Source organism: Eptatretus burgeri, chromosome 3 (assembly GCF_056783735.1).
Source record: "Eptatretus burgeri isolate ZD-2024b chromosome 3, Ebu_testis_v1, whole genome shotgun sequence".
In the NCBI taxonomy this organism is placed as follows: Eukaryota; Metazoa; Chordata; class Myxini; order Myxiniformes; family Myxinidae; genus Eptatretus; species Eptatretus burgeri.
Window position 1 is genome coordinate 82,461,917 of NC_140963.1, and position 13,217 is coordinate 82,475,133.

Consider the following 13,217-nt stretch of genomic DNA (forward strand, 5'->3'; position numbering starts at 1 on the left):
GGGAGCAGCCGAATGAAGAAGAAGACATATATATATATATATACATATATATACATATATATATATATATATATATATATATATATATATATATATATATATATACATATATATACATATACATGCTCTTTCAGCCAAAGAAAACTGCACAATGCAACCAAGATAAGCTGCAGAGGTTAATCCCATGCTGTTTCAAACCAAAACTGGGTTCCTCTACAGCTGCAGACATTTACACGTCGTACATACTGTACATGAGAAGTCCAATGTTGCATGCCCCCTCAGCCGCCGAACAGGTTTCATCACTTTATAGCAAGTTATCAGTGACAGAGTGTATGGAAACGCGCACCACCGAGGTTCCCAAGCGTGCACCACATGCAATGTCAATAGCAGTTATCATACAAATCGCAAGACCCAATGACATCTCTCACCCTTAATTGCAGAGAATAACCAATCAGCTCTCAGCACGTTTCTGTCTTCACTGTCACTGAAAAAATTGGATTGATCAGTTGAAACTCTTCTGTTGCTCTCGACAACTCAATATGTACCTGTAAGCTGATGATCTCCCCCCCCCCCCAAAAGGCGAAACAGCTCTTCTTGGATCGGCTTTTCTGATACTGACAATGGACAGGTATGACCATTCTTTACCTGTAGGTGGTGTGCGAGGCACTCATTGATGAATTGTTGGTGAGAGCAACAGGAGGATCTTTGTCTGAAAGTGGCCTCCGGTTTCTGCGCAATATTTGTGGAGAGGTGATCCAAGTGATGTAAAACAATTGTTTATGCAAAATAGGTTGTCCAGACGTTGCATGCTGTCATCACAAAATTGCCGCTAAGACCTTGTCCAAATATTGTGACTTGTCCGAGTTTAGCCTCTCTGGACTGTTGCATGAGACTGGGTACCACAGCCAGGTACTCAACCTGCGAATGTGGGAGTGCTGGGATGTGCATAGCACACAAGGATGATGTCGAAATGGTCTTTTCCTGTACCATAAGTACCTCGGCAGTGAACTCATTCCTGAATTTGGTTGTCGCTCTTGATTAAAATGTACTATCATGTAACCTTGTAATTTATGTCTTTGCATCAGGTTAGACAATGGAAGAGGAAGACATCGAAAATGATGTCAAATTGGTAAGGATTCGTGAGCTTGCGGAAGTTCCAATTTCCAGAATGTTTCCTCTCCCTTTTCCTTTTATTATTCATAAACGCAATAAGGGATTGACTTTTCCTTCTCCAAACACTTTAAGGTCTGGATTCATCCATTAAAATAATACATCCAGAGCACTTCATCAGCTGCTACCTTTTATCCTTATTGTGTCATTTTCTTCCTGTGTTTCATCCGCCCCTCCCAAACTCCCACACCACCCCAAGAAAATCGCTTCCAATGTTGAGCGGGCATTGGTAACCGTGCGAAAGAAGGTGATGTGTGGTGAGAGAGATGGTGGTTCGAACCTGTGCATTGCCATTGAAACTGTGATGCTTCACGGTCTCCGCGATCACTCTGCTGCCAAAACCAATCCACCGCTCTTAAAGTGGTGGCACCATCTGCGTGCTTTGCCGATCCCCGAGCCGTCCTTCTGGGCTGTACTTGCTCCAGTTTTGCACAGGTAACCTCAATTCAGCTTTGCACAGGTATCCACACACTCGAGTTCCACAAAAATTAAAGTTTTTTTTTTTTGAAGAGTTCAGATTAATTTGTATTTTTTTTTTGACTTTTAAGAGCGAGATTGACAATCTTTTTTGTGTACATACTAAGATTTGTAATTGGCTCAAAGTGCCGGCGATAACTCACCTGATCTTCATAAAAAGAGACCGATGTGGGATCTTTAACGCCCACCGACAGCTGAACGGGTCCTCTGGGTTAATGTCAATCCAAGGGATGGCACACAATGAATCGCTCTGCCTGCAAAACACCAGGATGATGGTGTATAGCTGGGTCAGGATTCTAACCCAGGCTAGACAGCTCAGAGTAGGGATTTCCCAACACCTCCACCCACCCCGAATTATCCCAACACCCCCTCCCCCTCAAGAACCCCCAGCAGTAAGCTATCATATAACCCCAACTATAATTTCTGGGGTAAAACACCCCCTTAACTTAATTTTCTGGGGAAACCACTGGCTCAGAGGTGAGGACGCGTCCCTCTTGGCTGTCGTGCCAATCCTGAAGATCCGTTTATTACACCAGCAAATTTCACAGAATTTCGGATTTCTTCCCAACTTCCCTTCCCTTCTCTTCCAACTCCTTCTCCCACACTGCCATGTACAACTTATTTTCTTCTACTGCATATCCTGCTTTCACTTCCTTGTCTCAATTTTAATTTTCTCATATCAGCCTCCACAATCCACCCCACATTTATGTTATTCACCAATCCTCCAAACAGAAATAAAAGAGACGTTTAAGATAATGAAGGGTATAGACAAAATGCAGTCGAGTTGTTCAGCAGAATGGACAGTGACAGGAACAAGGTCGACAGCCTGAGATTGACGAAGAGGAGAGTTAGGACAGTAGTAAGGCAAGGGTGCATCACTCAGAGATTTGTTAATGCCTGGAATGGCCTTCCTGGAAAGGTCGTGGCAGCAGAAACAGTAGATGGGTTTGAGCTACATTTAGATAGGTACCCAGAATCAATGGAAATGGTGGGCCAGAGGGCTACATAGATATTGGAAGGAATGGCGGGTAGCTGTCGAGGTATGGATCGGTGATTTGATACCTGTGTCGTGATTGTGATGTCCGTCTGTGTGAGTGTTTCATCAATAAGTGAATGTGCTGTTGGTGTTTGTTCATTCGTCACATAAAATTTCACAAATTAAAATAGGACATATTGTTCATACAACTACAGTTTATCATTTTGTTGTTTATGAGTGTTTGAAACTATTTTGCACAAAGTGAAAGCAAACACCTTGACACAACACAACCTTTACGTTCTGTGTTACTCGAGTTTCAGGCCAAACAATTAATATCAGGTTATGTAAACTACAAACCAACAAGGCCATTTCAGAGACCCACCTGGGCAGTCATTCAATGTCTTCCATCAACAAACTGGGCCTTGTGTGAACCATCAAAATCCTGTCTCCGTTTGCTTCCAAAACATTTGTATGGACAAATCACATACTATATCCTGCCACAGCCATTCAGTGAAAGTTTCAGTTCCTAATCGGATTATCTAATTTACTCTACCTTGACATTGTCTTCCAAAAGGACAATCGGACCTCACAGGTAGGCTACTTGTGAGTGTTTATATCTGATGCAACCCATCACAAGTGGCCACTCACATGGGAACCATGCATTGTTTGCAAGGTCTCGGCCGAGGAGCAGTCTAGCTTGATTTGGGGGGCTGCCATCACGTTTTGGCCACTTGTCAGGGCGCTTTCCTTTTGATAAGAAAGGCAAGATGGAGAGGCCCAGCAACGATAGCCACTCACGACAAACGCTGACAGAGTTGACCTGGCCCAGTCTCATCATCTCGCTTGGCATGGCTGATTGGAGCAATATAAACACGCTTAACGAGATTACATATTGCAACATTTAACAAGGGCTTCAGACAGCGCCAACCTCTAGACTTGGAACAACGCAATGAACACAATGATTACTTTTCATTCAGAGGCAGATAATGGGGGGAAAAAATCCTTTGGAGGCAAAGGAGCAAGAAGCACCAAAATTTTATACCTATCGCTTGATTAAATAGAGAGTCCATGGCCTATTATCTACCACAAATAAATCATGTAGGAGAAAAGAATATGAAATGCCCTGATGAAAGTTCCTCTCATAGAAAGAACCAGAGCGGGCACAAAACGAGTTCAATTTCTGCATAGCATTGACGTTCTTGCTCACGCGCACGGATTGTTGCAAGCCCTCCAGCTACACCTGTTTACCTAAGCTTCGTCACACTCAGCTTGGCTCCATCACATCGAGCAGCAACGCACTCCTGTGATGGAAACAATAGCATGGCCTGTGCGATGTGCACAGCCCATCGGCTAAAGAGCCCTCTCAACCTGTCCGTGCCTGCGGTTTGCGCGGACTTGTCGAAGGCAGCATTTCTGCTGGATACGACGTCTTTCTCCATCATGGTCTCCTCTGCACAAACTTCTTGGCTCCGACCCTTGATTTGTTCCCAATGCCTGCAAAACCTGTTCGGTGCCAACGCAGACAATTACTGGCACAAGCTTTCGTTGTGCCCGGAGTCTAAAGCACGTTTGTTTTTTGTTTTTTTTCATCAAAAAAAAAATCCAATCAAAAAGGCATCACGGCTAAGAAAGAAACTGCACAATAAAGGATAGGAATGTCTCGGGGTGGGAGCTGCAGCAACATTTTGTCCACGAAGCGAGCGCGGGACGGCATCGCAGGAGCCTCCATGCAATAAGTGGGCGAAAGCCAAAACAAGGCATAATGAATATCATTAAGAAATCTGACAGCATTGCTTGCTCGTTAAGTTAAAATTACGGCATTCATATCGATAAATACAGAGCACTCTAAATGCGTGCATTTACATTCGCGGTAATTGCAAAGAATTGCAGATGCGCTTGCAATGGCAAAGGTTCAACCGGCTTGCTTTGAGGCAAGTGAGGATGTGTGACGTGGGTTTCCTATTTCAACATCCTCGCCTGTCTGACCATAATTCTCTCCTGCTTTATGTGACAGGGATAGCAAAACACTTATTTTAATATTTTTTGCTCCGCTTTAAACATTTACAACATTATTCATCGTCATTGGAATGTCATGCCAGGAAGCCGAGTCTCAGGGTCTGATTCTCACTCACGTTGGGCAGGTTGGTGGCCTTGTAGTTATTTCCTGGATGTTCTGCTTTTGCTGCTCCTGACCTCTCAAGTCGCCATGCATTCGACAGAAATCCTTTCCTTGTTTGCATCCCCATTGAAGTCTAAACTCAACGCTCACCTCAATTCTTTTGAACCCCTCTTTTTCTCACCTGCGGAACAGTTTACCTGAATCTGTTGTCTTGACCTCTTCCCTACATGATTTCAAGTCCCGGTTTCCCCTATCACTACATCGTCTCTCCTTGTTTTTATTTGTATACCTTGTCGAGGCTCGTATGAGAGCAAATACACAACGCACAGCAAGGAGGGCATGAAACAAGAGGGGCGGGAGAGGGAAGGACAAAGCAGTGGGAAACAGGGACATTAGGAGATCTGTGAAAGGGAGAGGGATGGGGCGGGGAACACGGGGTAAACAAGATGGACATTACAGGGACTTTCAGGAAGGAGAGCAGGGAATTTGAAGGAGGTGGGTGTGGGGTGGATTTACGGGGGTAGAAAAGATCGAGGTTTTGAGTAGAGGAAGATAAGAGGTGGTGGTGAACAGCTGTTTTGAAGGCCTGGAGGGAAGAATGGGATTGAAAAGAGTGAGGGAGATAATGCCTAAAATACATGCCCACAGCGTTATAGAACACCGTAAGTATTTGGGGCGCTGACTCACGGTTGCAACAGGCAAACTCCAAGACATTCAGTGGGTATGGAAGACCAGCCACCAGATAACATCTGAGTGGGACGTACAGGCATCAAAGACCTCAATAAAGCAAAGAATCATTTTGGAACCTTATAAACAGATTCTTCCTTCAACCACATTTGGCAGAGATGTGGGCATCAGAAAGTTGGCGGCAGTTAATTGTGACAATACATGCTGCAGTGATAAATTATCTAACCTTTGGTGTGGCTTAGTGCCATGTATTATGGTAAAATGCATACGGGATTAAAGACTGTTGTTGACCACCATCTCAGATCACCCCCAGGCCCCTATCGACAACAATGATCTTTTCCACTCCCATTAACCCTCCCCAAACCCACCTCTTTCCGGATATACAGTTTTTCCTTCCTGGGTGTTTGCGGCTGCATCCATATTGTCCACCCCATGCGTCATCCCCCACATCTCTTATTGCTTCAAATATTCTTACATTTTGTCCCTCAACGTTGCTGTCGGTGTACCAACCCCTCCCCTTTCTTTCTACTGTTCTTTTCGTTCCGTTATGTCATAATTTGTTCGGTCTTCCAGTTCCTTCATGAGCCTCGACCCTGCGTAAAAGAAAAACTGCAGGAATAAGGAGCACATCATTCTCCAGGAGGGGTGCTCCACACCGAATGAGTCACAACATAATGGATATCCTAAAGGGTTAACTCACTGTAATTGTACTGGATGTTATAGCTTGTGAGAATTATCCTTTTCTATTTACTTTGAGACATCTTGGAGGAAACGAGCCATTAAATTGTGTATAACACGCGTTTCATTGCTCTCTGCGCAGTTTAAAATAAATATTGCAATTAAATAAGCAGTCTGCTTGAGCTCTCGGGCCGGCCTGGTGTGCCACCTTGCGCAAAGGATGGGGAAGACGAATGGATGTTGCTTCACGGGCCACAGCTTTTAGCTGAAAATTAGTGCTCCGAGGCACATTTAAAAATTGCCCTTTGGAACTCTCATGGAATGAATAATTTATAAACTCGAGGAGTTAACGGTCCAATCGCCGCCTCCATGGGCCATTAGTACTATTAGGAGCAAACGGGCCATTTTATTTTACTTCTGTCTGTCTCCGGCACTCATTGTTGCACAAAAAATGGAGAAGTTATTGTGGAGTGCAAAACGAGCCCACTTGCTTTTCTGCAAAAACTATAAAAAAATATGATGCCGACTTTGCCTTCACCACCTTTGACCCTGATACCTCGAGCCGTGCCAATCGAGAGGAATAAAGGTTTACGCACCATAATCCAGAGCCATAACAGACCAAAAACTAGAACAGCACTCGGGAGAGCGCATACCTCTGCAAGGATGGAACAGTTTATATATTGTATCCCACTGATAGGTCGGATCTTAATCTGGACCTCAACCAAAATCGAATCGGCTTGTTCTCATCACCTAACTAACTAATCCACCGAGTTTTGCCAAAACTCATCCGCAACATTTTGAAATATCATGCTATACATAGTTTTTGGCCCCATCTCTCAATGGTAAAGAATCACTTACAAAACTTTTAAAATTCCAGGACCCGGATCTTCACCAATATCGAAATGGCTTGTTCTCGTCACCCAACTAACTAATCCACCAAGTTTTGCCAAAACTCGTCCGCAACATTTTGAAATATCACGCGATACATAGTTTTTGGCCCCATCTCTCAATGGTAAAGAATCACTTGCAAAACTTTTAAAATTCCAGGACCCGGATCTTCACCAAAATCAAATCAATTTGTCGTAGTTAAACACCCAACCCGTCCACCAAGTTTCATCCGAATCCATCCCACAAACTGTTGAGATATCATGATTTTTCTCGTTTTCAGCCCCATCACACAATGGTGAAAAGTCACTTCAAAAAATTATCGGATCTGAATCAGGATTCAAATCTTCACCAAAATCGAATCATTTCGTCCGTGTCACACATCCAACATCTCCACAAAATTCCATCAGAATCCGTCAACAACTTCTTGAGATATCCTGTTCACAAACACAGAGACAGGGGTGAAAACCTAACCTCCGTCCACCTTCGGTGGTGGAGGTAATATTGGCTTGTTCTCATCACCTAACCAACTCATCCGTCAAGTTTTGTCATTGTCATAACTCGTGCACATCTTTTTGAAATATCATGCTATCTATGAAACATAACCAAGATCCACCTTTGGTAGCAGAGGTAACTAGAGAGCTTCGATTTGCTAAACCACCAAAAAAAACCGTTATATCCAGCGTTAATGCATGGTGGTTACTTTACAATTGCATGAGTAAATCGTCAAGCGGAGGCCTTGAGGGTAACATCGTGATTTTGGATTCTCTTCTGTGATGATTCCCTTCATGACCCAGAGATATGCTGACTCTGCTATGCGATAACCCGTACATACGGACCGATGTGGGCCGCTGTCGCTCCTGGCTGCGTCTTGCCCTGAACGAGGCTTCTCTCCTGGGTTACCTGACTGCTCTGCACAATGACCGGGTGCACCTGGATGCTTTCTACAATCCCTTGGCCTTCATGCTCGATGCAAAACGTTTGGCTCCTCTACTATTGGGCCTCCGGGTGGGTCAGCTTTATGCAATTTTAATCAGCTGCTTGGAGCTTTACAAAATGGCTTGTTTCATTTACATTGTCACTACATATATAAAAACAACTCAGATGTTTACTAATGCTATTCAGGGAGAAGAGGGTCTAACTGCCCTTCCTGGTTTGAGTGACATGTGACACGTCTACAGATTGTGGTAGACTCGAAATCCCCTCAGAAAATTCTGCGTATAAAAAGGTCCTGCCATCTAAAATCCTACTGACGTTTCAAGCATTTGCCCTTCACGAGAGCAAAGAAAGCATTGGCACTTTTGAAGGCCTGGAGAAGCAATTATCGAGTTCAAACATTCTGCCTCGTCATGTGCAGAATCTGCTCTGGCGCCATCTGTAAATATTGAGTGGGAATAAAGAGAGAGAGAGAGAAAGAGAGAGAAAGAGAGAGAAAGAGAGAAAGAGAGAAAGAGAGAGAGAGAGAGAGAGAGAGAGAGAAAGAGAGAAAGAGAGAAAGAGAGAAAGAGAGAAAGAGAGAAAGAGAGAAAGAGATAAAGAGAGAAAGAGAGAAAGAGAGAGAGAGAGAGAGAGAGAGAGAGAGAGAGAGAGAGAGAGAGAGAGAGAGAGAGAGAGAGAGAGAGAGAGAGAGAGAGAGAGAGAGAGAGAGAGAGAGAGAGAGAGAGAGAGAGAGAGAGAGAGAGAGAGAGAGAGAATACATTAGTATATCAATTTCACCAGTGTGGATGAGGGTGAGCAGGTCTTGGATGAAAGATACAGGTCGGAGAGTTCAGTTTGGAGAAGAACCTGGTATTGTATTGTGGCTGACCTGATGACAGGTACACGTTTATGGCGGGCTTCGTGGAGTGACCTCAGGTTTCCGTCAGACAAGTTTGCTTTTCAAGTCAAGAGAGCGAGCTGTTTGGAAATGACAGCCTCGCCACAATTTTCCGTGTACAAAAGCCAATAAGATAGCGAGGACAGTTGCAGGCAGGATGGAATGAAGCTGTGTATCAGAGAGAGCAAACATTTGTGAAATAATTCCCAGGAGGAATCAATACCAGGAGGAGAGGAGATGATAGCCTAACCGTAACCCGAGCTCCAGAGCACAACAGCAGATTAAAGACCTTGCCAGTCAGCCTGCCTGAATGTCTGAGACTCCATTGCACATGGCAGCTCACAAACTTCAGCCAACAAAATTGCAACCTTAACGAGGATAAGATTAGAGGAGATAATTCGGGCTGAACAGCAGCAGGAAAGTTGGTCATGACAAGATTCATAAAAATATGACCGCCTGTCTTGAAGCTCACCTGAATCAGGAACAACAGTCACTCAAACCACCCACAGACCCCCTTAGACCCTGGATTTTTTTTAATGCTTGAAACAAACTTTGGTGCATGATGGGTGATGAAGGTTGTGGTCAAGTTTCATCGAAAGCATATGTGTAGTTTCCGAGAAGAGAGGAAATACATATTTTTGGTGGTCAAACTCCCCACCCCCCCCCGCCCCCTCCCCAGCAAACCCCATGATGAGCGCAAATTTTTATGCGGATGATAAACTTTGGTACATCATGCGTCATGAAGGTTGTGATCACGTTTCATCAAAATTGTGTGTGGTTTCGGAGAAGAGAGGAAATACCTATTTCGGGGGGGGGGGGTCAAAAAACACCCTGAAACCCCCTTAATGAGCACAGATTTTGATGCGGTTGATACACTTTGGTACATCATGGGTGAAGAAGGTGTGGTCAAGTTTCATCAAAATTGTGTGTGTGGTTTCAGAGAAGAGAGCAAATACCTATGTTGGAGTGCAACACCCCCCTCCACCTATACACCCCCTTGATGAGTGGAGATTTTGATGCGGTCAATAAACCTTTGTTAGACATCAGAGGTTAAGCTTGTGGCCAAGTTTCATCAAAATTATGTTTTTGCTTCAAGCGAGAGTGACTGAAGTGTTTTCAGACTGACTCACTCACTCACTCACCTTCAGACGCTGCTCGATCACATGAGCTCACCTGACTCAACTCCAGGTGAGCTAATAACAATAATAATCTTTGTTGTCCCCGATCCAGGGAAATTTCCGGTTATGTGTTTTCAGAAAAATTTTCTTTTCAGAAAATGACCGGTTTGTGTAGATCAATAAATCGTTTGTGGAGTTCACCAATACAGGACTTTCAAAATGGTGTATGAAAGCTTATGAGGCCTTTCACGCATGTGCTGATTGTGCGTTTTCAGTGACTCGCTTCTGCGAGCACATGGCTCTTTCGACCTGCCATTGCCAGTGTAAAATCTGGAGGTGAAAATCTTTTTCACACAATTTTCAGCATTTAAACGAAACAGCAATTTCAAGATGGTTATCCATAATCATTGCGTTCTTGGATGCAAATCGAACTCAGGAAAATAGAAGAAATAGAAAAAAAATATCTGTGGATGTGAGGTGTCAAATTCCTCCTATTTCCTGTGAATGGAAGCGAGCTTGTTGTCAGGTCAGGCCAGATTACGTCTTTGACTTGCTACAGGTATCACGTAAACCTGTGCTAACCTGCTTCATGGTCGGGTTGGCGGCGACTAAACTGTCTCCCCCACTAGGTTTCCTGGTGAGGAGGGTGAATGGACATGGAAACCCAGCGAGATTAAAAACAAAACCTGTCAAAGGGGGAAGGAGCTACCTGTGAGCCAACGGGTATCCATGTCTAGTGCCCAACTGTCTGCAGACATCCTCCTGCAGTTGGGTTACTTTTTTTTTTTTGGAGGTTGGTGGCAGGATTTGCACTCTGGCCACCGTAAAACACTTCATTTCACAAAACCCGTAGATGCAAAGAAAACCGAAAACCCACTCCGTGGGAGTACATCCTGTGCTGCTGCCTTTTGCAGGGCAGCTCAGCAGATGACGAGATTGGGGAAAAGCCTTCGGGACCCCCGTTCCTTGATGATAGGAGGAAAAACACATGGTAAACATCCAGGGTCAGACTGCAGTGGTGTGTGGTGGAGTGGTGCTGAGGTGTCGTCCACCAGACGGCGGTCTCTTTGGGTTAACCTGAGGCGGGCCCTTTGGGTGGGTGCCTGGAATGTCCTTTCACCAAGAGAGGACGATCGCGTGTCTGTTATCATTTGAGCTCCAGCGTTTGAATATCGGTATTGCAGCACTTCCAAAGGTTCGTAGCCCAGATAGTGGCGAGATCATGGCAGGTGGTTATACCGACTATCGGTCTGGTCGCTCTGATGGTTACCATGACCAAGGAGTTGCTGTAACTGTGTCAAATAAGCTGACTCCCATGATAATTGAGATAAAACCCATCAATGAGCATATTATGAGATTAAGGATTTGTCACTCCTTCGGTGTCATTTCCCTGGTCTCTGTTTATGCTCTGACTGAGGCGAGTGATCTCACCATGAAGGACGTATTCTCTGCCACGCTCGAGTCTGTGGTTGATCAGTGCCCCAGGTGAGATACTCTTCTAATCTTGGGGGATTTCATGTATCGACTGGCACTGATAGGGATGGTAATGAGGCGTGTGTTGGTCCCCATGGGTCTGAAACTGTGAACCAGAATAGCACTTAGTTCCTTGACTTTGCTAGAAGTTGTGGACTTATGGTGGCTGGTTCATGGTTTCAGCGCTCATAGACTCATCGCTGGACTTGGTATTCCATTGCTGGTGATGTAGCAAAGGAAATTGACCAGGTGCTCGTTGATAGTTGCTGGAGGATGATCCAGAACTGCAGGGTCTACTCGAGTGCTCAGTTCCTCAATACCGACCACAGGCTTGTTGTAGCAACTCTGAAGTTGGAGCTTAAATCCAGGAGAATGGTACCATCCCAGCCGAGGCTGGATGTTGGCAAGGTTAAGGATGAAAGGGTAGCTGAGGAGTTTGTGAACAGGCTGCATGGGGATTTGGGGGGTCTGGTTGCTTTGGGAAATCCTGAAGAGTTGTGCAGTGCCTTCCAGACGACCATCCTTGATGTTGCCGATGGATGTCTTGGAATTCATCGGAGGGTGAAGAAGAATATTGGTCACCTCTGGTCAAGTGATTCTTGTCCTGCTTCCAGGGGAATTCGCATATTGCGTTCCTCCAAGCCCAACCCTCGGTGTACTGCAGTAAGAGCGGAGGTTGGTGGCCTCTTGACAGAGGAGTACGAAGTGAAAGCCTGCTCGGCTGGTTACTTTGAGCAGCTGTACCAGGCTGACCCACCAGCTGTTGAGTTGGATGTCAGGGGTGTCACTATCCCTATTGCTGACCCTCCAATCAACTGTGGTCTACCTTCGTTTGTGGAAACACAGGCTGCGGTTAACTGTTTTAAATGGGGTAAAGCTCCTGGGATCTGTGGCATCCATGCTGAACTTCTCAAGACTGGTGGAAATGCTGGACTCGTGTCGTTGTATGCAGTTCTGTGCTCTGCCTGGAACACAGGCATCATCCCAACTGACTGGAAGAGGGGCCTTGTTGTCCCTCTCTGGAAACAGAAGGGTGATTGCCAGGACTGCCACAACTACCGAGGAGTGACGCTGTTCTCAGTGCTGGGCAAGGTCTTTGCTCAGATAATTATTGATAGGGTTCACAACCATCTGCTTGAACACCAGCACACAGAGCAGTCAGGCTTTACATCAAAGAGGTCAATGATTGACAGTGTCCTTCCCCTTCGGGTCCTCACCGAATGCAGATGAGAGTTTCGGCAGGGGCTGCATGCAGCCTCTGTTGATCTCTGCAAAGTGTTCGATTCAGTGAATCAGGATGCCCTCTGGAGGAATGTTGGCCTTTGTGGGGTTTCTTTTTTGTACACCTTGTGGAGGCTCGTATGAGAACTAATGTGCCACCAGAACTGATCAATCTGATGCCTGAACTGTACTCTGGTACTGAGAGTGCTGCAAGATGTGATGATACCATCTCAGACTTATTTCCATTTGCTACTGGAGTTCATCAGGGGTGTGTACTGGCCCATACATTTTTCAGCACTTGTATGGACTGGATTCTGGGGAGGATGTCAGAGAGATCAAGCTGCGGTGCATCATTTGGGAATGTCTAGATCTCTCACCTTGATTTCAAAGACGATGCAGTTCTCTTTGCGGAGACTCTGGATATCCTTTTCTGGGCCCTCGAGGTGCTGAATGAGGAGTCGGAGCTGGTGGATTTACAGGTTTCCTTGGGTCAAAACTAAGATCCAGGCTTTCATTGACATCTTGGATGCTGCTTTTCTGTCTGTACCTGTTTATGGTGAGGATGTTGAGGTCACAGAGAGATTCACTTTCCTTGGC

At 45.1% G+C, this 13,217-nt stretch overlaps 1 protein-coding gene and 1 long non-coding RNA gene across 8 annotated transcripts in view; one reads left to right on the forward strand and one right to left on the reverse strand.

The window, feature by feature from the left end:
* Window positions 1-13,217, reverse strand: part of LOC147030312 (uncharacterized) — a 421,339-nt gene that overhangs the window by 301,508 nt on the left and 106,614 nt on the right. The gene's annotated exons all lie outside the window — the stretch shown is intronic.
* LOC147030315 (uncharacterized) overlaps window positions 1-13,217 on the forward strand; it is a 119,356-nt gene that overhangs the window by 10,029 nt on the left and 96,110 nt on the right. For 5 of the 7 annotated variants that reach the window (XM_085874232.1, XM_085874237.1, XM_085874231.1 and 2 more), the window contains 3 exons: window positions 1,086-1,129; window positions 1,370-1,605; window positions 7,790-8,000. In XM_085874232.1, coding sequence (XP_085730358.1) covers window positions 1,094-1,129; window positions 1,370-1,605; window positions 7,790-8,000 — 483 coding nt within the window. In that variant the 5' untranslated portion in view covers window positions 1,086-1,093. Of the gene's footprint in view, window positions 1-609; window positions 629-1,085; window positions 1,130-1,369; window positions 1,606-7,789; window positions 8,001-13,217 lie in introns of those variants that run through there. The other 2 variants (XM_085874234.1, XM_085874235.1) reach the window with 2 other exon arrangements.